Source organism: Squalius cephalus (assembly GCF_949319135.1).
Source record: "Squalius cephalus genome assembly, chromosome: 20".
Taxonomy (NCBI): domain Eukaryota; kingdom Metazoa; phylum Chordata; class Actinopteri; order Cypriniformes; family Leuciscidae; genus Squalius; species Squalius cephalus.
The window spans coordinates 10,462,005-10,488,641 of NC_137141.1; the positions used below are offsets into that span (position 1 = coordinate 10,462,005).

Below are 26,637 nucleotides of genomic sequence, written 5' to 3' on the forward strand. Positions count from 1 at the left end.
GAAAAAGAGGAGGAAGCAAAAAGAGAATATGAATGCGGTCATGGTTAGGGAAAAGAGGCCGACTTGGCATGCCAATTTTGCAAATGGAGCTTGAGGTAAGTAGTTTTAAGTTTTAGTTCCATGCCGTGCTGATCAATATGCCATTTCATGTTGCATTTGAATTGGCTAGTCAGTAGATGTAGGTCGCAGCATGTTCTAAGATGATCTAAGATTTCCCTTTCATGTCATCTGCTGCAATATGCTTATTTTAATTAAACACACACACATATATATACAGTATATAAAATATGCTCTTAATGGCCATAAAACAGGTTTAATTTTAAACGCACAATGTAATTTGTTTTTTCTTTTCTTTTGGTATAAAAAAATGAGATTCTCTATTTTTGTGGCAGGTTTTGAGATTCACCCAGTCGCATTTTCTTCAGAGGATGAACACATTTAGTTGCATTCTATTGCAATGCTCTTAGCCTGTCTAGAAGCCATTTATTGGAGAGAGTGTATGAAATAAGAGCTCGTGTGATGGCATATCTGTGTAATGTGCAGATGACGTGCGTGGCAGTGGATTGTGAGCTTCAGCTCGGCTCTCCGGCCCTTTAAGAAGCAGTTCCTCTGCCTGGGTCCAGAGGGCGCATGATCTGCGTGTTACTGTTCTTTTCTTTAGTTTGCAGCGGAGCAGCAGCGCATTAGGGGCTTTGGTAGTGCTGGATCGCCCGGGTTGCGGGACGCAACGTCCTGCTCCGACATGGAACAGGGATCATGGAGGTTTATAGGGAAAAGCGGCGTGTTCGGTAGGACTTATTCGTGTTGATTTGCGGAGGGACGGGTGTGGAGGTATGGCTTGATCATTTGAGGATACTTTCGCGAACGTACAGCCTTTCTGATCGCTTTAAATCAAAGATTTTTTTTTTAAGACGGCAGCTGCGTTCTGAAACGAAGTATCTTTTACATCATGATGTAATGTTACAATGTAACACGTTCGCAGTGCGACGTCATGCAACAATGTAACAAATTCGAGCGTCCGCTCTGTTACAGTCTTTATGCTTTTTGAACCGCGGAAGCTTTATTAAACGAGCATTTTCGCTGGTTTATTTGTTGTCCTACGGACTCTTAAAACTAACCAAATCGAGCGAGATTCTCATACGAATCCGTCTATATGTTGTAAGCGGACATAATGCACTTGAACGCATTTGTAAATATTCCTAAACATCTCATAAGATAAATTCGATTCTCGGAGTGTCCCGCATTGAAATGTGGACTCTAGAAGTGATCCATTAATGGCATGCACGAGGGCACTGCTGCCGTTGTGTTCAGAAAAGCCGTCCATTTATATCATTCATTTGAAGGAGTCGAGAAAATATGGCAGATGAGATAGATAAGCCCTCGGCTGTGGACGTGGACGTGGACGTCGACATAGACCCTGATTTCGAGCCCCAAAAAAGGCCCAGGTCTTGCACCTGGCCTCTGCCCAGACCGGAGTCCAATGCTGGCAAAGCAGAACCAGGAGAGGTGGGGATCATTCCCGAGGAAGAGGTGGATGAAAATGGCACTGATGATGCTTGTGCATCTGGTGACATTACAGGCGCATCAAAGCCCGTCAGTGTCACAGAAGGAAATGAGAGTTCTGCTGCTCTTGCCATAGAAACCAACACTGCTCTCAGTGATAAAGACACCTATGGCTCTCCTGTTTCTTCCCAGCATGCTCTGCCCTCCGCCTGCAGCGACTCCAGCATCAATGGTCTGATTCCTCAGCAGCCCAGAAAATCCTCTGCCCGCAGGAACGCCTGGGGAAACTATTCCTACGCAGACCTCATCACTCAAGCCATCGAGAGCACGCCTGAGAAGAGGCTGACATTGGCCCAGATTTATGATTGGATGGTCCGGAATGTGCCATATTTCAAGGACAAAGGTGACAGCAACAGCTCTGCGGGATGGAAGGTACGTCAGGTCAAAGAGAAGGCTTGGCTTTTAACCTTGACTTGCTTATCAGGAGTGTTTATGTTTGTAATATACTGTATGTATCCATTTGTTGCAGGAAGACTTTTGTAACATAGTGCTTCATGGCCTTATAAAAACGATGCTTGTATTTTTACAGGGTGGTAAAATGGCACAGATGCTGGAAATGTGGACTACTAGTCATGTCATGTGTGGTTTGCTGATTAAGTGATGCTGCATTCATGCCAAAGGGCGTAACAGCAGATACATTGAGAAAGGTGCCACTGATAAACAGGACCCTTGCCTTTTCATTTCCAAGTATTAAAGCTTGATAACAAACATAGAAGACATAGCCAATATCTATAATATTACCAATAATCATTTATTGTATCATCAATATGATCGCACTTCCATGAATTGATTGTATATTATCTCTTTTTTTTTTTTTTGGAGCGTTGGCATTTGCAACGCTCTCTTCTCTTGTCAATGTTTGATTTCAGGGATTAGCTTGGCCTGGAAAAACATGGAATCAAGTCTAATGAGTGCTCTTGGTATAGCTAGCTGCATTTGAATTAGAGAAAAACCTCAGGAAATCCCTGTGCAATCCCGCAGATGTAAGGCTGGTGAACTGCTGTTGTGCAGATATTACATTTTAGAAAAATGATTCGGCAGCTTCACAAACAAGCTATGCCAAGTGCATTGTAAATACTTGTTATTTTTTATATGATTTGCATAGGCCTATAATATGCATAATTATTTGAATCAGTCTTGATGTCCACATGACATGTAAGTTAGTCGGCAAAACTGAATGTTTTTTATATCCTTTCAATTTGCTAAAGCATACATTTTGGTACTTCAAAGAAAAAAGGTCCGTTCTTCCTACCAATCAGATTTTAGGAACAGATAAAGCCATCCTGCAGAGTGTTTGCATCTGCCTGCCACTGAATGAGGAAAAAAGAGAAACCATAGGCATATCATCAGTGTCAGGGATTCTATTGGCTGTTTGGTCCCCACCTCCACTTTCTATTGGCTCTCGGGTACAGCATAAGAAGCAATCAGCTGACTGGAAACTATGTAGGTCAGTGTGTAGCAACGTGTGAAGAGCTTTGGTGTTTGACTCTGAGATACAGCATTGTGTGTAAACTGGCAGCGCTCCAGTGCTGTTCTGAGTGGTGCTTTGCTCAAAAGGGACTGCATCATGGCTTTCAGATGATTTCAGCCCTTATTTTCATCCATTATAGTTATTCTGCATGGTCCTGCGTGGATTTAATTCAATAGAAAGGGGTACCACAGAATTTAAAAAGATGATTTTCATTGCTAAATTTACAGTCTCTGACACTCTATTTAATGCAGTGGGCTACTAATATGAGCATTTTATAAGCGGGTAAATTTGTTTTTATCTTGTCTTTCCCCTCAAATTCATGTTATCGTAATGCTGAACCCTCATTATACATCAATATTAAGCAAATTTTTCAGTGTAATGCTGAAAATGTGAGATATTTAAATTATGAAGAGCATTTGTACCAATGTAAGTATGCATCATGGTGGTATTTGCTCAACTGAATTTAACTTGTTAAATGTTTTCCTCACATTGCAGTAATCAGGATCAAAATTAATTGTCACAATGCAAAAATAGGCTTCATTTTGTGCATGAAATTTTGTTTTCTTCTTTTGAGGTGAATTATGATATCTGCAATTTTATATATTTCTTTTATTTGTGTGATTTACTCTTTGGCTGCATAAGGTCACAGGGAAATATGGGGTTCTGGTGGCCTACAGGTTTATGATCAAGCCTCTTAATGCTAAACTTCCAGATTTAGTGCCCAATGGGGGTGAGCTGTGTCCGTTGCACTTTTGCCCTTATTCAAGTTGCTTAACCTTAAGATGATTGAGAAGAGCTGTAGCTGAATTTGCCATTACGGGAGATGCTTTTCATCCATCATTATAGTCAAAGCAGGTCGGAACAACACTACTTCATCTCGATTTCTTTTTGAAGCCTTAGATGAGAATTTTCAAGAACATTAGAATATTATAAACATAGAATGTGTGTGAAATGCTTTTTGATTGCAATTGCAGAAAAAGCTAACATGGATAAAATAAACATTAAAACCGGTTTGATCACTGATTCAGTTTCTCATTGAAGATACTGTTCTCATTGTAAGCCTAGTTTGCAATGATCTGTTTTGTAATCAATGTATGATTGTCAACAAACAATCTGATTGTGTGTGTCTTAGATTAGATTCTCAATCCAATCAATTCAGTTAGCCAGCTTAACAAAGCAAAAAAGGAGAACTGCTTACGTACTTTACGAATGTGTTGGGATACATGTTGTTCTTAGAATAGGAAAAAGTTCTGTCACGGATTAAATCCAGTAATCCAGTAGGCTTGAAGCAAAGGCATTAATGGAAGTGTAGTGTCATGAGGTCTGACCATTCACTCTTTTGAGAAGTTCAAAGGTCAGTAAAGTGATGTTCACGGGACAATGTTGAGTAGAGACCAGCTTTCTTCAAGATGTATCAAGCACAGCATTGGTTCACACCATTTTGTCAGACTGCTTGACTTCATCAAAAAGGAAACCCATTTCTCGCTTGTGAGTTTTATCACATCTCCTGATGCTGCATTATGGATTGCTGTACCTTCTGTGCTGCAGTCCACATTAATGCAGCTTCACTGCGCTGCACTCTTAAACTTTGTACATGATTGAGGAATTCTCGCTCCGCTTTCTCTGCACTGGAAAAATACATTGTTAGATGCGTAGCTTGAACTAGAATAATGTCATATTACTGTCTTGAGAAAATCTTGGTCAGCAAATGTTAAGTTAACCACAGCTTTACATACAGTCGCAGGCTTTGTGTAGAGTGGTTTGTAAATGTATATTCAGAGCTCCAAAATGTAACTAAATTTTGTTAGTGATTGCACTGGAGTACCTACAAAATTGCCTGTTTTCTCATGCATGCATATTTGAAATGTCAAAAGCCGAACCCTCAAAGTTACCCAGTTGAACTGCACAGCGCGGACCAATTATCTCGAAAGCCCAATGGACAGCACAGAGTGCGTTGATTTACTTGAAGTCTGGTCTTGACCACACAGCCCAGACCAATTTGAACAGTGTGAGAAATTCAAATGGGCACTGCCCTTTTTCTATTTTCTGTATTTTCTCTCGACTGGTTTCTTTGTTAAAAGTGAGAATTACAATTGAGAATTATTGTTACATGGTTTTCAGCTGTGCACTGGTTACATAACTTGTCCACCGTAGCACCGCCCAACAAACCTTTCCCCACCATTGTTATTTTTTATAGCAAAAAAACCCCATAAAATTCATGTCTTTCTTTAGTGGAAAAGAAATTAAGATTTTTGAGGTTTTTCTCAGGCTTCAGGTAGACTTCAACCATGGTTTGAAGGTCCAAATTGCAGTTTCAATGCAGCTTCTAAGGGCCCTACAGGATCCCAGCCGAGGAATAAGGGTTTTATCTAGCGAAATGAATACAAATACAAAAAAATACAAATATGTATGTATTAATATGTGTGTGTATGTATGTATGGTATGGTATGTATGTGTATGTATGTGTATATATATAATATATAATATATAATACTTTTTAACCACAAATGCTCGTCTTGCACGTCCACGACTTCATGCATTACGTAATCACGTTGGAAAGGTCAGGCGGTAACCTGACGTTGGCGAAAAACTCCATCTCATTTTCTCCTCGCTCTTCAAAATTGCCCGACATCGTTGTTTTACCTTTTTATTTATTTGATTTTTTTGTAAAGGGCATTTGATTTAGTCTTTGCACGTTCACTTTGTAAACACTAGGTCTGTACTTCCGCCTAAGTCACGTGTGACCTTTCAACGTGATTATGTAATGTGTGCTGCATCACAGCTAGTGCAAGACGAGCATTTATGGTTAAAAAGTAAATAAATGTTTATTTTGTTTATAAAATGGCAGATGGTTTCGCTAGATAAGACCCTTATTCCTCGGCTGGCATTGTGTAGAGCCTTTGAAGTTGCATTGAAACTGCAATTTGGACCTTCAACCCGTTGATAACTGTTGATGTCCACTATATGGAGAAAAATCCTGGAATGTTTTCCTCAAAAACCTTAATTTCTTTTTCGACTGATGAAAGAAAGACATGAATATCTTGGATGACGTGGGGGTGAGTAAATTATCAGGAAATTTAAATTCTGAAGTGAACTAATCCTTTAATATAAGCGAGTTTGTCATTGTACTGTTTTGTTGTGTTTTTCATTTAGAATAATAATGAACCCACCATTCAAGCAAATGTCACCTGCAAATTGCCGCTTATTTGAAAAATAAATTATTTGTAAAATGCGCATGGCCACACTGGCATTCATAAGCGATTTAAAGGCGAGGTGGAAAAGAGGGAAAAACTCCAATGTCCTTCCCCCTGTACCCATACAGGTATTACCGGTGTTGTCACACATCGATTACCCTATGGAAACCACAAATGCCTAGTTTTTAATTCAACAGACGTGATATACACAACAGCATTGACATGGAAATAAGGATTGATTGATTGAATTGATTTTATTTGTTTACTTACTAACTTGTGTAAACTCATTGAAAGTAATTTGAGTTATGCTTTACATTTTTTTTAACAAAACACATAGACTCTATTGGTCAGAGGGGTCACATGACTCTTCAGTCTCTGAGTAAAGCAATCAAGTCAAAGTGGCATTGTTCCTTACTAAGCATTATGCACTATCGATTCCAAGATTATTTGGCCATTATCTAACATTATCTAACGCTTTTTAAAGGCCAATTGGTTAATGAATAAAGCTGAGGGATTTAAAACAAGCTGTATATATGTATGTTTTAAGCATGTCTTATGATGCACAGCTCACCATCTACTCTTCTCTTTTCACAGAACTCAATACGACATAACCTGTCACTCCACAGTCGCTTTGTCCGGGTCCAAAATGAAGGAACAGGAAAGAGTTCATGGTGGATGGTCAATCCTGATGGCGGAAAAGGGGGAAAAGCCCCACGGAGACGTGCGGTTTCCATGGACAACAGTAATAAGCTCATCAAGAGCGCCCGTGGCCGTGCCGCAAAGAAAAAGGCAGCTCTTCAGGCTACTCAGGACGGAAGCTCAGAGAGTTCCTCCAGCCTGTCCAAATGGACCGGCAGCCCGACCTCCCGCAGTAGCGATGAGCTCGACGCTTGGACAGATTTCCGTTCTCGCACTAATTCCAATGCCAGCACCCTAAGCGGACGCCTTTCTCCGATTCTGGCCAACCTCGAGATGGACGAAGTTCCTGACGATGACTCTCCCCTGTCGCCCATGCTGTACTCCAGCCCTAGTAGTATGTCTCCATCCACCGGGCTGACCGAACTGCCCCGTCTAGCTGACCTTGCAGGAACCATGAACCTCAACGACGGCCTCTCCGATAACCTAATGGACGACCTTCTAGACAACATCAGCTTGACAGCTTCCCAGTCTCCAGGTCAAGATGAGAGTGGGGCCAACCTCCAGGGAAGCCCTGTGTTTACCTTCAGCTGCTCTGGGAGCAGTCTGGCAATTCCCACTGGCAGCTATGGCACTAACTCCATGTTCAGCCCTCCGTCTGTCACCGCCCTGAGGCAGTCTCCAATGCAAACAATCCAGGAAAACAAGCAGGCTACGTTCTCCTGCGGTTCCCTCTTTAGTGAACAGAGTCTGCAGGACTTGCTCAGCTCCGAGTCCAACAGTCGCAGCGATGTCCTTCTTACCCAGTCTGACCCGCTTATGTCACAAGCCAGTGCCTCCCTTTCCTCCCAGAATGCCCGTCGCAGTGCACTGTTGCTGCGTAATGATCCCATGATGTCCAACCAGGCTGGGCCTGGAGGACAAGCAGGGCTCAAGAAGGCGTCGCCATCTGGATGGCGGATGAACTGCAGCGAGTCAGACTACCAAAGCTTGATGAAGCAACGTCTCCAACAGTCTCCCTTCAGAAGCACATCTATGCAGCTCAACTCCCCTGATTCGTTGTTGGCAGGTCTCAATGGCAGCGTTTCCTCGGTTCAATTGGCATCTCAGGACCGATTCCCATCTGAATTGGATCTTGAGGCATTAAGTGGGAGTTTCGATTGCGACATGGATGCCATCACTCGCAACGATCTGATGGATGCCGATGGCCTGGAGTTCAGCTTCGATTCCCATCTTATCTCCTCTCAGAATGCTAACCTGACTTCAGAGAGCTTCTCCAGAACCAAACGAACCTCCTCCCAAAGCTGGGTACCAGGTTGATCCGGCCAGGCCCAGGAATGTAGGGACGGACTGAACACCGCATTTGAGCCAACTGTCCACTGTAAAGCAACTGTACATTATGCTGTAGAAAAGCTATTTGACATCCATTGGAATCAGTTTGAGTTCACGTCAATGATTTACCCAGTCGGTGTTGTAGTTTTGTGTTTTGTATTGTCATGATTGAGGCTGGTTTACTGGACGTTGTAAAGTGTTTCAACCAATTTAACCTTGAAGAGCTTGCAGGTTAATCTAATTGCTAGTGACTAGGTAATGAACTCTGCTGCTGGAATATGGTAGGTGTAGTATCGTAAACAAAAGGTTGTCTATTTATGAAGACTTGAAGGTCAGTAGTACTTCCCTTAGTCCATCTAGAATACAAAATTCCTGAATCCACCACTGTGTATGAGGGTGCCTGCACACTAGAGAAAGCTCTTACAAATGCATTTGAGAGTGTGGAAAGAGTTGGGTCAGTTTGACAACCTAGTAAGAATCTTGAATGCTTTAGTACAGTGGTGCCCAATCCTGCTCCTGCTGATCGACTGTCCTGCACAGTTCATCTCCAACCCTAATCAAACACACCCGAAGCAACCAATTAAGGTCTTTAGGATCACTTGAAAATGAAAGGCAGGTGTGTTTGATTAGGTTTGGAGATTAACTGTGCAGGACAGTCGATCGGCAGGAGCAGGATTGGGCACCCCTGCTCTAGTACCTACGACAGAAACTGGTTCCTGCGACTGGCATTGCAGTGAAAGTTATAATTAATATTCTCAACTTTTGGTCGTCACTTTGGCAAACCCTAACGATACGTTATCCCAATTGAAATCAAGTCTAGTCTGTACTCTAGTCTGAAGGTGCCCTTAGTTTGTTGTAATTTATTGTAACCGTAAGCAAGATTAATAGATTTCCAGTCCTCACATTGAAACAAACACTTGCCTTTTGCCAAACGTGTCCTCTACTGGATAATTGCAACAATGGCCTGTTTACAATACGAACTATTGAGAATGTTTTTCGTTGTCCGAAAAAATGGCCATGAAAAATCTGTCTGATTCTCAGATTATTTTTCATAAAACTGAAAAGGGGAAGTTATTGTGTTTTTGTGAAACCAGTGAGCATAATGTATCCTTGACTCCTTTATGGAAAAGTGAACTATGATATGATGATAAGCTATGTATTTAGTGTTCTGCTGTATGAAACTAGTTTGTCAGTGTTTCCCATGGATTTCCTAACAAAACCTGTGCATTTATCCTGCTCGAGTTCTTGAACACGAGCATCTCAATCACCCCTAAACTGCTTTCACTTCCGATGTCAACCATTTTAGAATAGATTATGAGCTATATATTTGTATTTTTGTATGTGTTCATACACTCACACACATAGGGCCTCATTCATGAAGTAATTGCTGTATAAATTATTTATAAAATCTGAGTGGTTCATTTGGAAAACAAAATTTTGTTCATTAATTGATACTTTCAATTCGATTAGTGATTATGTGTGCATATACTGCACAGTCTGTATACATGCATGCGACCATTTACGTTGCCTAAATCATAGATTTCTGTTGTACTTGTATTTCATAAATGAGGCCCATGGTGCATATGTGTATGTGCTGTACACTGAATATGTGTGCGTGTGTTTACACATAAATATTGGATTTATTCTAAACATAAGGTATATTAACAATTATACATTTTGGAACGCTGATTAAGGACCACTAGATGTTTGTGTATTTGTAGCAGGAAAAAAATTAAGCTAAGAGCATTTGGTGCTAAGTGAAATTGTGTTGGGTCAGTTCATATGGCTGGCATGTTACTTTCTTAGCATTTATGTGTACATTTCTACACAATGGCTGGTGCTAGTAGAACGTGTCCATCAGTTGTTACGGCAGTGTGTTTGAAGCATCCTAACCGTTTTAAAATGAAAGGCAGCCACATTGTAGTATATGGATAAGCTATGTAAGAAAGCACCTACGTTGTACTGTATTTCACTGTTGATCTTGAACATGCCAGACAACCAAATTTGAGGCTGGTGAAAAATAATGCTATTACTATAAACTATTCAGTCTGATGAAATAGTAGTGCCATTCAGGGACAACTTGCAGTCGTTTTCAATAGTTGTAACCTAATGTTGTTTTAACATCACAGTCGAATGTACCTTTTGTTAAGGTCAGTTTCACACCCAGAATTTTCATATAAGCCTCTTATAAGCAATGCTTTTTTATAATCTGCTTTTTATAATCAGCTGGAGTCACAGAATTTAAGATGACTATAAAAAGTTGATTGTGCTGTGTTTACCTTTGTTTACTTACTGTAATTTCACATTGTGTAATCCGTTTCAGCATCATCAAAAAGCTTTTAATTCTTGGTTTTCATATTCTTTGGGTAAGATCATCGTACTTCACAAAATAACTACTACAATTTTTATTCATTTTGAATTGTAATCTTTACGAAGGAATTAACATGAATTGTGAAGACGAAATCTGCGTGTGTAGCACCTCGCACCACAGTTGGCCGTTAGTTAGCATCCACTCAATGTTTGCTTGACTTTACCTGTGTATTTCCATTTTGGATAATGTAAACAAGGTAGTGCAAGGCAAGGTGCATGTAAATAAAGCTTGTATTACACAATATATTTCTCCAGTCTTTATTTTAATATGTCATAAGCAACTGATTTAATGCTTGTGCGTCTGTCTGGTCAAACTGATCACTAGATATTTGCAAAAAACATGCAATGTGCCCTAAAGGCTTCTGAGGCCACACAGTATATTGAAAATGTGTGTACAATTTAATCTGGACATTTTTGTTATTCCAAGTGAATGTATTGATTTAATCACAGCTACTGGTTTCAGTGGAATCCTGATCAAGGGGCTCTTGTTGGCAATCCTCTCATTTATTTGATTTTAGTGGCACAGTTTTCTGTGGATCATGACTTAAAGGGATATTTCACCCAAAAATTAAATTTGTCATACTCACGTCATACGCCAATTTGGCATGTGTACTCACCCTCATGTCATTGACATCCATATTAGTAAAAAAAATATTATGGAAGTCAATGGCTACCGTCAACTGATTGGTTTTGACCATATTTATCTTGCAGAGGGCCATAGAGATCCATTCATTTTTCTGGATGTAGCCAACTGCTCCTATCACAACTTTTTCTATATATATTTATATATTTTAAAACATTATAAAATACATTACAAGTCAGTATTTTTGTGAAAGGTTAGAATTGTTTGAAGTGTCTGTTTTTGCAATAATGCCATATACATTTGCAAAAATATAATTAAAATGCCACTAAAAAAACCTAAGAGTTTCTATTCACAAATTGTATTTATTTCAATAAACCAAATGTAAAAAATCAGTAACTTAGAATAAGAAACTATTAAAAAATCTATGTAAATAAAACCAATAGCAATAAGCAGAAATGAGGAGTGTGTGTGTGTGTGTGTGTGTGTGTGTGTGTGTGTTAGGTCTCACCCCTTCGTATCTGTATTTTTTTTTCTGCATTTGTGGCTGATTTTGTTTGCCAAATTCTATACAAATGCTGTCTGTTGCAGTCACGTGTGTGTGTGTGTGTGTGTCTGTGTGAGAAAGAGAGAGAGAAAGAGAGCATGTTTGTTCCACACTGCATTTGTGCTCTAGAAACAGGCCTTCATTTCTGTGTGAAATTTTTCAGATTATTCTAGATTTATTGATTTTATTGATGTACAAATTTTTCACATTTCCCATTCATTTTCAATTGTTTGGAACAACCAAATCAAGCCGTGTGTGTGTGTTTAAAATCTTATGCCACTGAGATTAATGGATTTTGTTTTAATGAGGAAATATCAAATGGAGTCCATATGAGGGTTAATGAAAACCCTGTTTACTTTCCAGGAGATATAGCTAAAATACACACTATGCTCTAGTCTAGGCTATTTGGCTTAAAGGAATAGTTCACTTCATAATGAAAATTCTGTCATCATTTACTCACGCTCAAGTTGTTTCAGACCTGTTTTAGTTGAATTTCTTTCTTCTGCTGAACACAAAGCAAGATGTCGTAACCAGACAGTTGATGGACCCCATTGACTTTCATAGTAGGAAAAAAATAATACTATGGAAATCAATGGGGTCCATCAACTGTTTGGTTACCGACATTCTTCAAAATATCTCCCTTTGTGTTCAGCAGAAGAAAGAAGCTCAGCTAAAACAGGTTTGAAACAACTTGAGGGTGAGTAAATAATGACAGAATTTTCATTTTGAAGTGAACTATTCCCTTTTTAAACTTGTTTATCAAAGGCCATAAAGTTATCTTTGGTTTTCGTAAACTCATATTTGCTCAAATATCATGTACATTGACTCACCCCAAACAGAGTCAATGTACATTTTCTTCCTGTTACGCCTCAGTTTTATCACTTTAAAAATAACCTCCAGAGCATGATGCATCCAACACTGTTCTTTTACAGTAAGCGTGATGCGACTGAGGTGTTTGATTTACACTGAACAGTGTTTTGCTTTCCGATAACAAATCATTTCCCCCAAAAGGTTTTGGGTTTTGTAACATGGCTTCTAAACACTCTCCCAAAGTGACAAAGTCTGTGAATAACAGAAGAGATTGTTGGTGTCTGGACAGTTTCATTTCAACCCAGACTTAACAAGAGGGTTCAAACCTTTGTCAGTCTTTTTTTCTCTCTAGCTTTTGCTTTTCCCCCTATGAAGGGCATCCAGATTGTCTATGGTTACCAAGGAGATGTGTCTTTTGAAAATGTATGAAATGTAGCCCCTGTTGTTGTTTGATTGCTGATTTATTTTATTTTTTAATTAGTGTGTATTCATGCACGTGTAGCAATCACGCTCATTCATATTCGCTGTACAATCAGTGGGATTGATTGTGTTAAGAAAATCATTCATAATGTTTTACTGCTCTCTGCAGGGAGGAAAACAACCCCCTAGTGACAATAGCTGTAAAATGTGGCCCGAGCCCTTGTGCACTCATTGGTGGGACGGCACCTTGGTGATGATCTCTCATTGGCTACCGGCTGCTTTTGCCACGAACCAATCGGAGCTCCTGTATCCAAGTCAACTTGGAATGTTGTGCTATTTAAATCCAGAGAAGGTGGATCTGATTTATTAAATTATACATTGAGAATCATCAACTGATTGAAATTATTCTCGCTGTATAGGTTTAAAGTGACAATATACTGTATAGCCTTATAAATATCTGACTTTCTGTCTGTCTATCTATCTTTAAATATCTCTGTCTGCCTGTCTGCCTGCCTGTCTGTCTGTCTACCTGTCTGCCTACCTGTCTGTCTGTCTGTCTGTCTGCCTGTCTTTAAATATCTCTGTCTGCCTAAGGCTTGACTAACTCGGTCAACGAGAAGCTGTTTGGGGTCTTGCAATTAGTATAAGGACTATTTCATGTGAAATCAAGTGAATAAAAAAGATGCTGTTCATGACTTCATAGAGCTGACAGGTCTGTCCTCTTTGCTTGTGTCAGCACAATACAAATGAGTCACTTGCCTGAGTTTTCATCGCCATCTGCAGGTTAAAAGCCACATATAGGCCTACATGTAGACTCGCCTTCAATGAAATTTGCTGTACAAATATGACAGTACTGTATTCACACAAGTTAATTTTAACACAATTCTATTGTTTTGTATTAAGATTTACTGAACGTGCCTAAAGGAATGCTAATGGAGATTCTAATGGGGGAAAAATCTAATAATAGTAGGCTACAATACTCGTTTGTTCTTTTACGGATTCTAATTTGAGCCCTTTAATGTATTAAGTGCGTGTGTGTGTGTGTGTGTGTTAACAAACGTTGCTTGAGTTCAGATTTGTAGCTGTGATTTATCGCCATTCATTTGAAGTGCGCGTCTGTTTCTATAACAACTGCGTTGCGCCAAACACTCCAACACAAATACTGGAGCAAAAGTTTGGAACGTATCTCACTCTTATAAAGTTCTTTTCATTTGCATTCTTTTAAAGCTTTTTTCTATCTATTGAATCAGGCTGCTCTATATGCAACTAATGCAGTCAGCTTTACAGCTGCAAGGACAGAACAGAACGACTGCATGAGTTTCTGAGCACAAACTGGGATTGTGAATTGAAGATGTCACAGACATATAGACTCGGCACCTCGGTGAAGGTGGAGCAGCTGCAACAAGAACTATCCGCTCAGATTCAGGCTCTGAGGACTGAGATCGAGGACAATGAGATGTTACATCAAATATCCTCAAAACCATACAGGTAAGACCGCTGACATAGGGTTCTTATAAGGATAGTTCACCCAAAAATGAAAATTTTGTCTCTATTAACTCACCCTCATGTTGTTCCAAACCTGTGAGTTTCTTTCTTCTGCTGAACACAAATAAAGATATTGTAAAGGATGTTGGAAACCAAACAGCTGATGAACCTCATTGACTTCCATAGTAGGCGACTGTGTGGGTAACTTATATAAGCTTGTTTCCGCCACAGGAAAAAAAAAAAAAAAAAAAAAAAAAAAGGTGTGAATGAGATCAAAAGTCGCAGTTATCTTTTAAATTATTTTTAAACTATTTTTCTACTATCAATTGTTTGGTTGACATTCTTCAAAACGTCTTCTTTTGTGTTCAGAAGAAGAAAGAAACTCATGCAGGGTTGGAACAACTTGAAGGCGAGTAAATGATGACAAAACCTTCAATTTTGTGCTTTTTCCTATAACTTTCGTTAATGAGTCATTATCAAACATTATTAATTGAATTGTGTAATACTTAACAATAATGTTCATTCACACGCCTAAAAATGCCATGGAACTTGATTCACCATTCATATTTTGTATCCAATAGACCAAACTGTTACTCTTGCCAACTTTTTCAGCTCTGTCCATATTCCAAAAGATGTGTCTTACTTTCGTATGGAGAGGCAGCAGGTGCTCCTTAAAGCTCTTCAAGTGAGTTTGTACAGTTATTTGAGTTCTTAATAAGTTTTTTTAATTTCCTGCATCTGTTTATTTGACATCCCTTGTTGTCGTTGTTGCAAATGACCTGTAACTTTAGGTTTCGTCCACAAAGCCTGTTGTGTCTCAAGCAGAAGTGGCCGAGAGAGAGATGGAGAGCTGTCTGACACAAGAGCACACACCTGACGCTCTGCCCTTACTGCTGCATCAGGTCACTTATGAGCTGTTTTACTGTGCTTCTTTCATAACTGATTAATGACATGAACTGATTCAACACTGAACTGACTGAACTCTTGTCTTTTTTAGAGCTGCTTTGTATAAAGTCATATATAGATAAAGGTGACTTAACACAATTATAATCTTGTATTAAAAGCATTTCTGAAAATGTTGGCTCCTTTTTTAACAGTTTTACACAGATCAAACGTATAAACTGGCACGATGCAAATACCAGCTGATGCTGAGATGGAGGAGATTCGGTCACCATTCCACTGTCTTGGAGAAACTATATCCTCAATATAAAGTAATATCAAATTCTGCATTTTAGAATATTTTCATGCATTTAGTGGCAAAAGGAATCTATTAATCCTGTCCCCATTGCTTTGTGTAGAAACAGATCACACATTTAAGCAATGAATTTGAGGACTCTGTGCACCGGGCACGTCGTCTTGCCGTGTCCAGAGAGAAGGTCCTGGCAGGTGTGGAGAGCCCCGTCGCTGTGCTCACACAGGAAGATGTCATCATTTACCTCCAGTGGCTTATTTGCCATCTGCACTCCATCAAAAGCATCTTCAACTTTCTGCATGTGAGAATACATAAGAACACTGGGTAACACTTTAGTTTGAGGACCAATTCTCACTATTTACTTGTTGCTTATTAGCCTGCATATTACTAGCATATTGGCTGTTTATTAGTACTTACAGTATAAAGCACATATTAATGCCTTATTCTGCATGACCTTATTCTATATCCCTTAATCCTACCCAATACCTAAACTTAACTATTTACTAACTATTAAAGGGATAGTTCACCCAAAAATGAAAATTGTGTCATTTACTCACCCTCATGTTGTTCCAAACCTGTATGAGTTCTTCTGCTGAACACAAAAGAAGATATTATAGAGAATGTTGGTAACCAGACAGCTGATGGTAGCCATAAGCTGGGTTTACATCCAAACGGGAAGCGAATCTTTTCAAAGTTCACAAAAACAAATGTGTTTTCATCAAGTTGTTCGAGCTAATATCCATCTCCCATTATTCGCATTAGCTCTTTTTCGCACAAGTCAAAAACCAACTCAAGCAAATTTTTTACGAAACTTGCCGTTTCCATCACTCATTTCGGATGCAATACTTTCAAAATGCACATAAAAACAGGGTGATGGAAACATAGCTACTGATTTTTTTCCAGTCAATGACTATGGTCAAAATATCTTTTGTGTTCAACAGAAGAAAGAAACTATCACAGGTTTGGAAAAACGGACAAAATGACACATTTTTGGGGTGAACTATCCTTTTAACAAGCAGTAAATTAAGAGTTTACTGAGGTAAAAATCATAATTAATAGTGAATATGTGTTCTCCAAACTAAAGTGTGACCGAACACTGTAAAAAGTGGTAACTTGCCATTTCTACCTGATTTAACCACTCAAAATGAGTTTTGTTGGTATAAAAGGTTCAGATTTTGGTTGGTTCAGTTTTTATACGAGTTAATTTACCAATTTTCAATGAACATAACCATAGTCAAGACTGGGTGTCAGGATTCAGAGAGGGGGGGTCCAGACGCAGAATGAGCAGGGGAATGATATTTATTAACAGAAGACACAGTACAAGATCTGTGAGATGGGAGGTCTGAACTATTAGGCCAGGGCAGAAACAACTGGAGAACAGGCTGGTCTGGGAAGAGACAGCTCCAGACACGATAGCAACAAGGCAGCAGCTTGAGGAACCAGAGGCTTGGCACAGAGAGATGTAACTGCTGAAGCACCAGAGCTGGCTGCCAGGTCAAAGAGAGTCAACAACCAGGGAGGACACAAGAAGCTGGGCAGGAACCAAGACAATGCAAGAGTAGAGACAAGACAACATGAGATAAACAGAAAAAAACTAAACAAATAACAACAAAAAAACAGGCAAAACTATGACTTGAGAAATCAAAGAGAATTAACTGGAATTAGAAAAGAAAGAAATAAGAGAAATAGAATTTCTAGAAATAAACTTGCCACAAAAGGAGAAATAAATTCTAGAAATAAATTACTGCTCACAGCAGAAACCAAACAAAACTGCAACTTTGCAGAGACCTAGTGAAAAAAATAAAAGTAATAATTAGAAACAATATCAAAACAAAATAAGACCTAGGAGAAGTAGAACAAAATAAAGACTAGGACTAGGAACACAACAACAACACAGGAACAAAGAAAAACTAGAATTATCAAAAATAGATAAAAACTAAAACTGGCAGGAGTAAAACTAAAGCTTGCACTGTCTAACAAGAAACACAATGAACACAACAAATCGGCAAACACATGAAGCAAAGGAGCACAATATAAAGAGAGCAGAGCACATGAGGAACAGGTGAACACAATTAGGCCAACAAGGACCAGACAGGGGCTGAACCCTAAATCACCCCCTAAACCCTCATTCACTATTCACTATTTCCTACGTTAGTCCACTAATACTGTTCACTTGAAGGAGTGAATGTAAATGAGCGAGCGAATTCGCACAGTCGTTGAGCGTACATGCGGTGCATTGTGGGATTGAATGAGTGCACTCAATAATGTCCACTATGGTTTCGGACACCACTACAAATGGCTATCCTCTCAAATAGCGCCCTATTTGAGGGTATAGGGGGCGATTTCGGATTCAGCCAAGGGCTAAACAAGGGGGTGGGAGCCCAAGCTTGTGCTTAAGCACAGGACAAACAAGGAAACATTAAACAAAGATAAATCCCATCACATAGAGACTCTTTCACCTAGATATCATCATATAGAGACTGTCTGTTCCCCGAATTAGGAAATACAAAAAAACTCCCAAACCCATTTAAGGGTAATATTTTAATTGATGTTCAACACACACAAAATAGATATAATACAGATGAAAAAATGATAAAGCTCGGGTTGCTGAATATTCGACCCCTTACTTCAAAAGCACTTATTGTTAATGATATGATTAAAGATTATAACCTAGATGTGTTTGACAGAAACTTGGCTAAAACCAGATTATTACATTACTTTAAATGAGTCCATCCCCCAAGATTACTGTTATAAACATGAACCTCATCTGAAAGGCAAAGGGGGAGGTGTTGCTGTAATTTATAATAATATCTTCAGAATTACTAAGAAGTCTAGTTTCAAATATAATTCTTTTGAAGTGTTGGTGCTTAATGTAACACTATCTAGTGTAAATTATAAATCACGTTTGAGATTTGTGCTGGTTACTGTATACAGGCCACCAGGGCACCATACAGACTTTATCAAAGAATTTGCTAATTTTCTATCAGAGTTACTGGCTGCAGATAAAGTCCTAATTGTTGGTGATTTTAATATACATGTAGATAACGAACTAGTAGTGTCAACTAGGCTGTCCCCACGTGGCTACGCGGACGCGATAAATAATTCTGTATTATACATTTTTAAGGCCAGACAAGTAGTTTGTTGAGGGTTGATTTGTAAAGAAGGACTACATGCCTGCGCACATATATATTCAAACGCACACCGAACATGTGATGCGCATGTGCGCGGCGTCGGTGTTTGCGCAGAGATAACTGATAATCGTTTGCACCTTGGAACCTATTTCCGGGAGTGCGTTCTCGAGCCACCAGGCACTGTTTTGTGCAGATGGGCGGCTGGAGCGCGTTGAGGGTTTTCTGTTAGAACGGTGACGTGTCAGCGGCCCCTAAGTTAATAACTAATGATCTTTGCAACGGAAGTGAATCAATTAATCAAAAATAACTTTAGCTGGACAATAACTTTATTCTAGAGCTGCTGTAAAGCCAAAACAATCTCTGTTTCTGTAATTTCCTATTACCACTCTAAGGCTGCTTTGAAACAATTCATATTGTTAAAGGCGCTATATAAATGAAAGTTACTTGACTTGACTTGACTTGACAAAACAGACAAGACTGTCAGGGCAGAATCCTGACACTGGGGGAGAACAAATGTAAAAGCAGTAAGAATTCTGAATTCTTTAATTCTGAGTCCTAATACACTCTAAAAAGAAATTCAGTTGACCTATAACTTAGATAATTGCATGGTTGCATGTTAAAAAAACTGTTTTACTTATTTAATTACAAATTTAAGTTACAAACATTATTTTGATGAGTTCTGTTGACATAATGTTGATCACTATTATTGATTCAATATTATGTCATTTAAACTCAAATTTCTGTCAATTGATATTTTTTCAATAACTTAATTGTCTTGATAACTGGGCAGTGGATTTCTAGTTAGCATACTTTGCATAGGCCTGGATGAGGAGAGTAAATGTTAAAATTAAGTGGGGAAAGATGTTGTTTTGCTGTTATGTTTCTGCTATGTGTATGTTTTTGAAGAGTAGTTCTCATGGTTAGGTTGTGTGTGGCTTCATGAAGGTATACACTACACTGAGCAATGACTGAGCTTTTTTCACTTTTATTATATGTTGGTTGTAGGTTCTTCATTATCTCCCTTCGACCGAGTGGAATGAGGATCAGATGTCCAGCGCTGTAGATTTGACATCTCCTGCATATTTTGCTGGTAATGAATGTTATCTATCTATCTGTCTATCTATCTATCTGTCTATCTATCTATCTATCTATCTATCTATCTATCTATCTATCTATCTATCTATCTATCTATCTATCTATCTATCTATCTATCTATCTATCTATCTATCTATCTATCTATCTATCTAGATCTTTTTCATGCTCAAACAGGAACATTACACACTAAAAGAAAGTTTAAAATGTGAAAAAGCATTATAGGTTCTGCTTAAATAAGTTTACATGTACTTTAGATAGAGATCTTTAACTGATAGCTTCTCTGTTTTTGAGCCATCAGGAGTATTTGTATCAATGTCAGAGGTCCCCTTGCACTCGACCAATATAGAGGATTGTCAAGCGCAACTGGACTTCCTCCTGTCACATTACAACATCCAATATGATAGCAGCACCATCAAGACAGCTGGAGATGAAATGGAGCTTTTTAGTCTGGTAATCCTAATCAAATTACGTCAATGATATCTAAAAGATCTTAAAATGAATTCTACAACTTGATGAAATCTTGTGCATTATGAAAATTGCTACTGTCGATAATGTGATTTGTTTCTATTTTATGTAGGTTAGTTACCTGTTTCAGACTGCTTTTAAAAATCAGGAGGAGATGAAGACCTTCTTGCAGTACGACAGCACTGAAGCGGCAGACAGGAAGTTTGGGAGAAAGAGTCCGAACATGGCGCTCAGAAAAGAGTCCAACTGGATTCCTCATATACAGGTGAGACAAGCCAACAGTATTTTTTATATGTGATCATTTATGAACTATGTGATGGAATATGATATCTAAGCTCTATTGTGCCTCCTGTGGGAAACAAACAGATGAAACCAAAGCGAGATCCTTGGCAACAAAAGCAAATAGCCAAACTCAAGGAGCTCAGATCAATGGATGAACTTCTCCAGATGCACAGCAAGTTCCTGGAGGTGAATGGGTGAATTTGCTACTCATATATTAATTATTTCATATATACTAAACTTTTTGTCAGGTTTGCTTTGGTTAATGTCAGTATTAGTTCAATCGCACTGAAGTTTGTCAGAGCACATTATATCGGCAACACTTTACAATAAGGTTCCATTTGTTAACTTTAGTTAACTACATTAATAAACATGAACTAACAATTAAAAACTTCTAAAGCATTTATTAATTTTAGTAAATGTTAATTACATTATTTACTAATACATTATTAAAATCAAAAGTTGTATCTTTAAATATTATTTTTAATGGACCTGAGCTGAAATTAACTAATGAACAGTTGTATTTTTATTAACTAACCTTAACAAAGATGAATCAATTCTGCAACAAATGCATGGCTCATTGTTAGTTAACATTAGCTAATGAATTAACCAATGTTACACTACTATACTTCAACATTACAATAATGGTCTTGTTTTGCACTTTCTTCTAAAGGAGTCAGATCTTCATAAAGTGATTGATGCTTTGAAGCATTACACTGCATCTGTTCGTCAGCCAGAAAAACCCTCAAAACCTCCATCCATCAGCACAGAAACTCTCAAAGAATCTTCTGCTATATGGAAAAGCATTTATAACACAACAAACATGCCTCAGGTGAACATCTGTGTGAATAGTAAATTATATTCTCTAAGTCAGCTGTTACGTAACGTGGTAGTGGAAATAGCACGAAGACGAAGGAGGATGTTGAAAATAGTCTTAAATGACAAAACTCAGGAACCAGGAGAAAACCACACTTAACATTAACGAGAACAGACGAAGACTGAGGGAGAACACAGGGTCTAAATACACAGGGTGCTTCTCAATTCTTATTTGTGCGTTCTCGTTTCCTTTCCTCGCGTCTCAGCTCCACCCCCTGTAGGATGCGAGGGAAGGCTGCAAGGAAAGGAAAGAAGGACGGAGGGATCGAAGAAAAGCTTATTTATACATTGGAATACTTGATCAATCAGGCGTCACTTCACAACGTCATCAGCAGCGCTCAAAGGATCTGCCCTTATGTTGTTAAAGTTTGGTTATTTAAGAAATTCATAATAAATAATAATAAAGCAAGATACCCTGTTGAAATATGTGAGATGTGTGGTTTATTTAAACTGCAAAGGTAAAGAATAAATTAAAATTATTGTGACAGATGTGAAGGGGGAGGAGAATTTATTTGTGCATCACGTTTAGGCAATAAAACTCTTCCGGAAAGGATACACCCGTGTATCCTCGCTTATGGCTCCTCAGGATGCCTCCTCACTCCTCATTCCTTGCCTCCTCGCGGTGCAATTAGAGAATTGAGAATCTAAGGTGCACATTGTTCACAAATTGGGAAGCATGTTTTCACCACAAAACAAAAGATAAAAAAGGTAATTGTGACTTAAAAAAAAAAAAATTCTCCCAGTTACGAGTATATCTTACAATTCTGAATTTATCTCTTGCAGTTCAGAATTTATAACTTGCAATTGCAAGTTTATATCTTATATCTAAGTTCAGAATTGTAAAAAGAAAAAAAAAAAGAGTCAGAATTGCTAAATATAAATTAAATTCTAAACTCGGAATTGCAAGACATAAGTCAGAATTGCGAGAAACAAAGTCAGAATTGAGAGAAATAAAGTCAGAATAGTGAGATGAAAAACTCGGAGCTGCGAGAAATAAAGTCAGAATTGCGAGAAACAAAGTCAAAATTGTGAGATAACTTGGAATTGCGAGAAATAAAGTCAGAATTGCGAGGAATAAAGTCAGAATTGTGAGAAAAAAGGCAGAATTGCGAGAAACAAAGTCAGAATTGAGAGATAACTCGGAATTGTGAGAAATAAAGTCAGATTTGCGAGAAGAAAGTCAGAATTGTGAGATAAAAACTCGGAATTGCGAGAAATAAAGTCAGAAGAATTGCGAGAAATAAGTCAGAACAATTGCGAGAAATAAAATCAGGATAGTGAGAAATAAACTTGGAATTGTGAGAAAAAAGGCAGAATTGCGAGAAATAAACTAGGAATTGTGAGAAAAAAGGCAGAATTGCGAGAAATAAACTAGGAATTGTGAGAAAAAAGGCAGAATTGCAAGAAATAAACTAGGAATTGCGAGAAATAAAGTCAGAATTGCGAGAAAAAAAGGCAGTATTGCGAGAAATAAAGTCAGAATTGTGGTCAGAATTGCGAGAAATAAGTCAGAAGAATTGCAAGAAATAAAGTCAGAAGAATTGCAAGAAATAAAGTCAGAAGAATTGCGAGAAATAAAGTCAGAAGAATTGCAAGAAATAAAGTCAGAAGAATTGCGAGAAATAAAGTCAGAATAGTGAGATATAAACTCGGAATTGTGAGAAAAAAGGCAGAATTGTGAGAAATAAACTAGGAATTGCGAGAAATAAAGTCAGAATTGTGAGAATAAAGGCAGTATTGTGAGGAAAAAAGGCAGAATTGAAAGAAAAAAGGCAGAATTGTGAGATATAAACCTAGAATTGCGAGAAATAAAGTCAGAAATGCAAGAAAAAAGCCAGAATTTCGAGATATAAAATTTGGAATTGTGAGAAAAAAAGGCAGAATTGCGAGATGTTAACTCGGAATTGTGAGAAAAAGGCAGAATTGTGAAATATAAATGGAATTGCGGGGAAAAAGGCTGAATTGTGAGAAAAAAAGTCAGAATTGCAAGATTTAAACTCGGAATTGCAAGAAATAAAGTCAGAATTGCGAGAAATAAAGGCAGAATTGCGGGAAAAGGGCAGAATTGTGAGATATAAACTTGGAATTGCGAGAAATAAAGTCAGAATTGCGAGAATTAAAGGCAGAATTGCAGGAAAAGGGCAGAATTGTGAGATATAAACTTGGAATTGCGAGAAATAAAGTCAGAATTGCTAGAAAAGGGCAGAATTGCAAGATTTAAACTTGAAATTGCGAGAAATAAAGTCAGAATAGTGAGATATAAACTGAATTGTGAAAAAAAAATCATAATTGCGCAATATAAACTTGGAATTGTGAGAAAAAATTCATAATTGCGAGATATAAACTCGGAATTGCAAGAAATTAAGTCAGAATTGCGAGAAATAAAGGTAGAATTGTGAGAAAAAAACAGAATTGCGAGATATAAATTTGGAATTGCGAGTTTATTTTTTATTGTGTGCTTATTATTTTCCTTTTTTTTTTCTCCAGGTGGCCACTGGACAGGTTTCTCATTTATCTAAATATGCAGATCAGAAATGCTCTGAGAAAAAGAATAAAGGGTAATTTTCCAAACACTAAAATGTGTGTATAATGTGTGTTAGGGTTTCTTTTAACAACTCTCTGTCTTCTAACTGTTCTAGTCAAAGAAGCAGTGCTTTTCCGCATGAGAAGTATGAAGACACTGAAGAAGCTGACAAGGAGCCTGTAACAGTCAGAGGAGCTTATGAATCTTTAATCTACCTGAGACATCTCAGGATCAGAGAACTCAAGGTAAAAATGTAAAAATGAAAGATGTGAAAGGTTTGAGAGATTTTGGTCTTTCCTACAAAAGCACCAAAATGTAAATGTAAGTATTACCACACTTTTTAAGATGTGTACCATGTTTTTTTTGTTTTTTTTTGGACATGTACTATGGTAATACAATAATTTGTTGAAAGTCTATCATGCAAATACATAACCATTATACATAATAAAACTGGTTTTAGTCATTCACTATACTGATACTATGGTTTCCTGCTTTTTGTTGTTGTAATATATAATTTTATTATTATTACAGACAAAACATACTTCCTGATATAGGAAAAACATTATTTAGTATATACTTTTGGTACTGTATGAATTGAACTATGAATTATTATTATTATTAAGCTGTTCAATAGGTTGGTAAGATTTTTTTATGTTTTTAAAAGAAGTCCTCAATCTCATCAATCAGTTTAAAATGACTGGTTTGTATTGTAATATACTTTAAAATATAATTTATTCCTGTGATCAAAGCTGAATTTTCAGCATCATTACTTCAGTCTTCAGTGTCACATGATCCCTCTGAAATCATTCCAATATGCTGATTTGATGCTCAAGAAACATTTCTTATTATTATCAATGTTGAAACCTATGGAAGCTTTTTTTCCGCCATGGAATAAAACAATTGTGACTTTTTATCTCACAATTCTGAGTTCATTTCTCAAGAACAGCATTTATTTGAAATCGAAGTCTTCTGTAAAATTATAAATGTCTTTATTGTCACGTTTGGTCAATTTAATGCATCCTTGCTGAATAAAAATGTGAATTTATTTAAAAATAGATATTACTGACTTAATTTTTCAAGAGGTAAGAAACTTTTTTCTGGAGCCACATTTTAAATGCTTTTCTGAAAATGTGCCATATTTACCAGGGTAAGACCATCACAGTACTGTTTTGCATGGGTTAGTTCTCCTGCTATAAGGGCTTTACTCACTTGAATGCTGTGTTTTATTGAGTCCTGGTCTCTTGTTTGTGTAGCGCACTTGTCTGAGCATGCTGAACTACCTGCGGTCAGTGGAGAGGACTCTGGCGATGGACGCCGCGGGTCTGGAGCTGGTCGGAGGAGATCTGGTGAGAAGTATGGAGGAGACGGGCTGGATGAGTGCTGCTAGAAGACACGATGGCTCTACTGGAGCTCTTGGATCAAATCACTTCATCTACAACAGTCCGGTTGACCATAAGGTTCCTTACTTGCAGATTCACCCAGTGTTTTATGGAGTAACCAATGCAATGTGAAAGGCAGAGAGGGTACATCTCTGTTCTGTTTTAGGTTCACTTTGCCGAGTTTATGGAGTTTCCAGAGGTGGAAAACCTCCATGATTACTACAGCACAGATGGGAGCTGCATCCACACGCAGGACCAGCGGGGTCTCTACATCATCTATGACGTGGCCCTGGTGGACCTGCAAGAGTTGGAGCAACATCTGCTGCTCACTGCGTCTCATTTCATACAGAGGAGCAGAGGTCAGGGCAGATGTTTCCCCCCTCCCCTTAATTATGCTCATTTTCCGATATCATATACAATTCAAGTAAAGCTTATTTGTATAGCGCTTTAACAACACTCAGGGTCCTATTTTAACGATCTAAGCCCACTTAGAGCGTGTCCGAATCCACTTTTACTATTTTGACGAACTGAACAATTCTCTTAATGAGTAATGGGTGTGTTTTGGGCGTAACGTGATAAACCAATCAGAGTCTCATCTCCCATTCCCTTTAAAAGCTAGTTGCACTCACGCTTGCTATTTACATGGCGGAATTTGATAGTGGAAAGACTGAACTCTTCTCCAGAGAGGAAACAGATCAGCCTGGGCACTAGGTTAAAGCACACAAGTAGACCATCTACTGGACAAGCCGGATTCCACCATATCTTTATATACACAATATGAATCTTTTACATTGTAATCCTTTTATTTTTAATATTTGGCATGTTTGTGTGCTGCTGCGCATCCCTGTGTGTGTATAAGCAGAGTGTATGCATGTTATGGACCCGCCTGTAGACTCATTTGACTAACGCGCTCTATAAATAACAAAAAAAATATTGCGCCATTGAATTTAGACCAGGTTTCAGTTGGTCAATGGTGTAGAACAGTGGTTCTCAACTCCAGTCCTCGGGACCCGTTGCTCTGCACATTTTGTATGTCTCTCTTATCTGACACACTCAGTTCAGTTCATGGAGTCTCTCTTAACGAGCTGATGATCTGATTCAGGTGTGTTAAATAAGGGAGACATACAAAATGTGCAGAGCAGCGGGTCCCGAGGACTGGAGTTGAGAACCACTGGTGTAGTATTTTTCAGTTGCCTCAAAATAGCAACACGCCAACAATGTGCCTGAACACACCTCTTTTCAGACCAGCACGCCCATTGGCGCATAAATGGGCACAAATGCATTTGCT

The 26,637-nt window shown here is 38.3% G+C and overlaps 2 protein-coding genes across 2 annotated transcripts; both read left to right on the top strand.

The window, feature by feature from the left end:
• Positions 1–554: 554 nt before the first annotated feature.
• On the top strand, positions 555–26,255 carry LOC307148507 (uncharacterized protein C6orf183; the record flags this gene model as incomplete). Its single annotated transcript, XM_079854117.1, has 16 exons — positions 555–831; positions 14,174–14,411; positions 15,021–15,093; positions 15,200–15,310; positions 15,506–15,619; positions 15,707–15,901; positions 19,737–19,821; positions 20,125–20,276; positions 20,404–20,556; positions 20,658–20,759; positions 21,244–21,402; positions 23,934–24,004; positions 24,086–24,215; positions 25,224–25,427; positions 25,516–25,708; positions 26,212–26,255. Exons 2-16 carry the CDS (start codon positions 14,275–14,277, stop codon positions 26,253–26,255), a joined length of 1,923 nt encoding a protein of 640 aa, XP_079710243.1. The 5' UTR covers positions 555–831; positions 14,174–14,274.
• Positions 827–10,802, top strand: foxo3a (forkhead box O3A). Its single transcript, XM_079853907.1, has 2 exons — positions 827–1,935; positions 6,823–10,802. Exons 1-2 carry the CDS (start codon positions 1,357–1,359, stop codon positions 8,182–8,184), a joined length of 1,941 nt encoding a protein of 646 aa, XP_079710033.1. The 5' UTR covers positions 827–1,356; the 3' UTR covers positions 8,185–10,802.
• Positions 26,256–26,637: the final 382 nt, after the last annotated feature.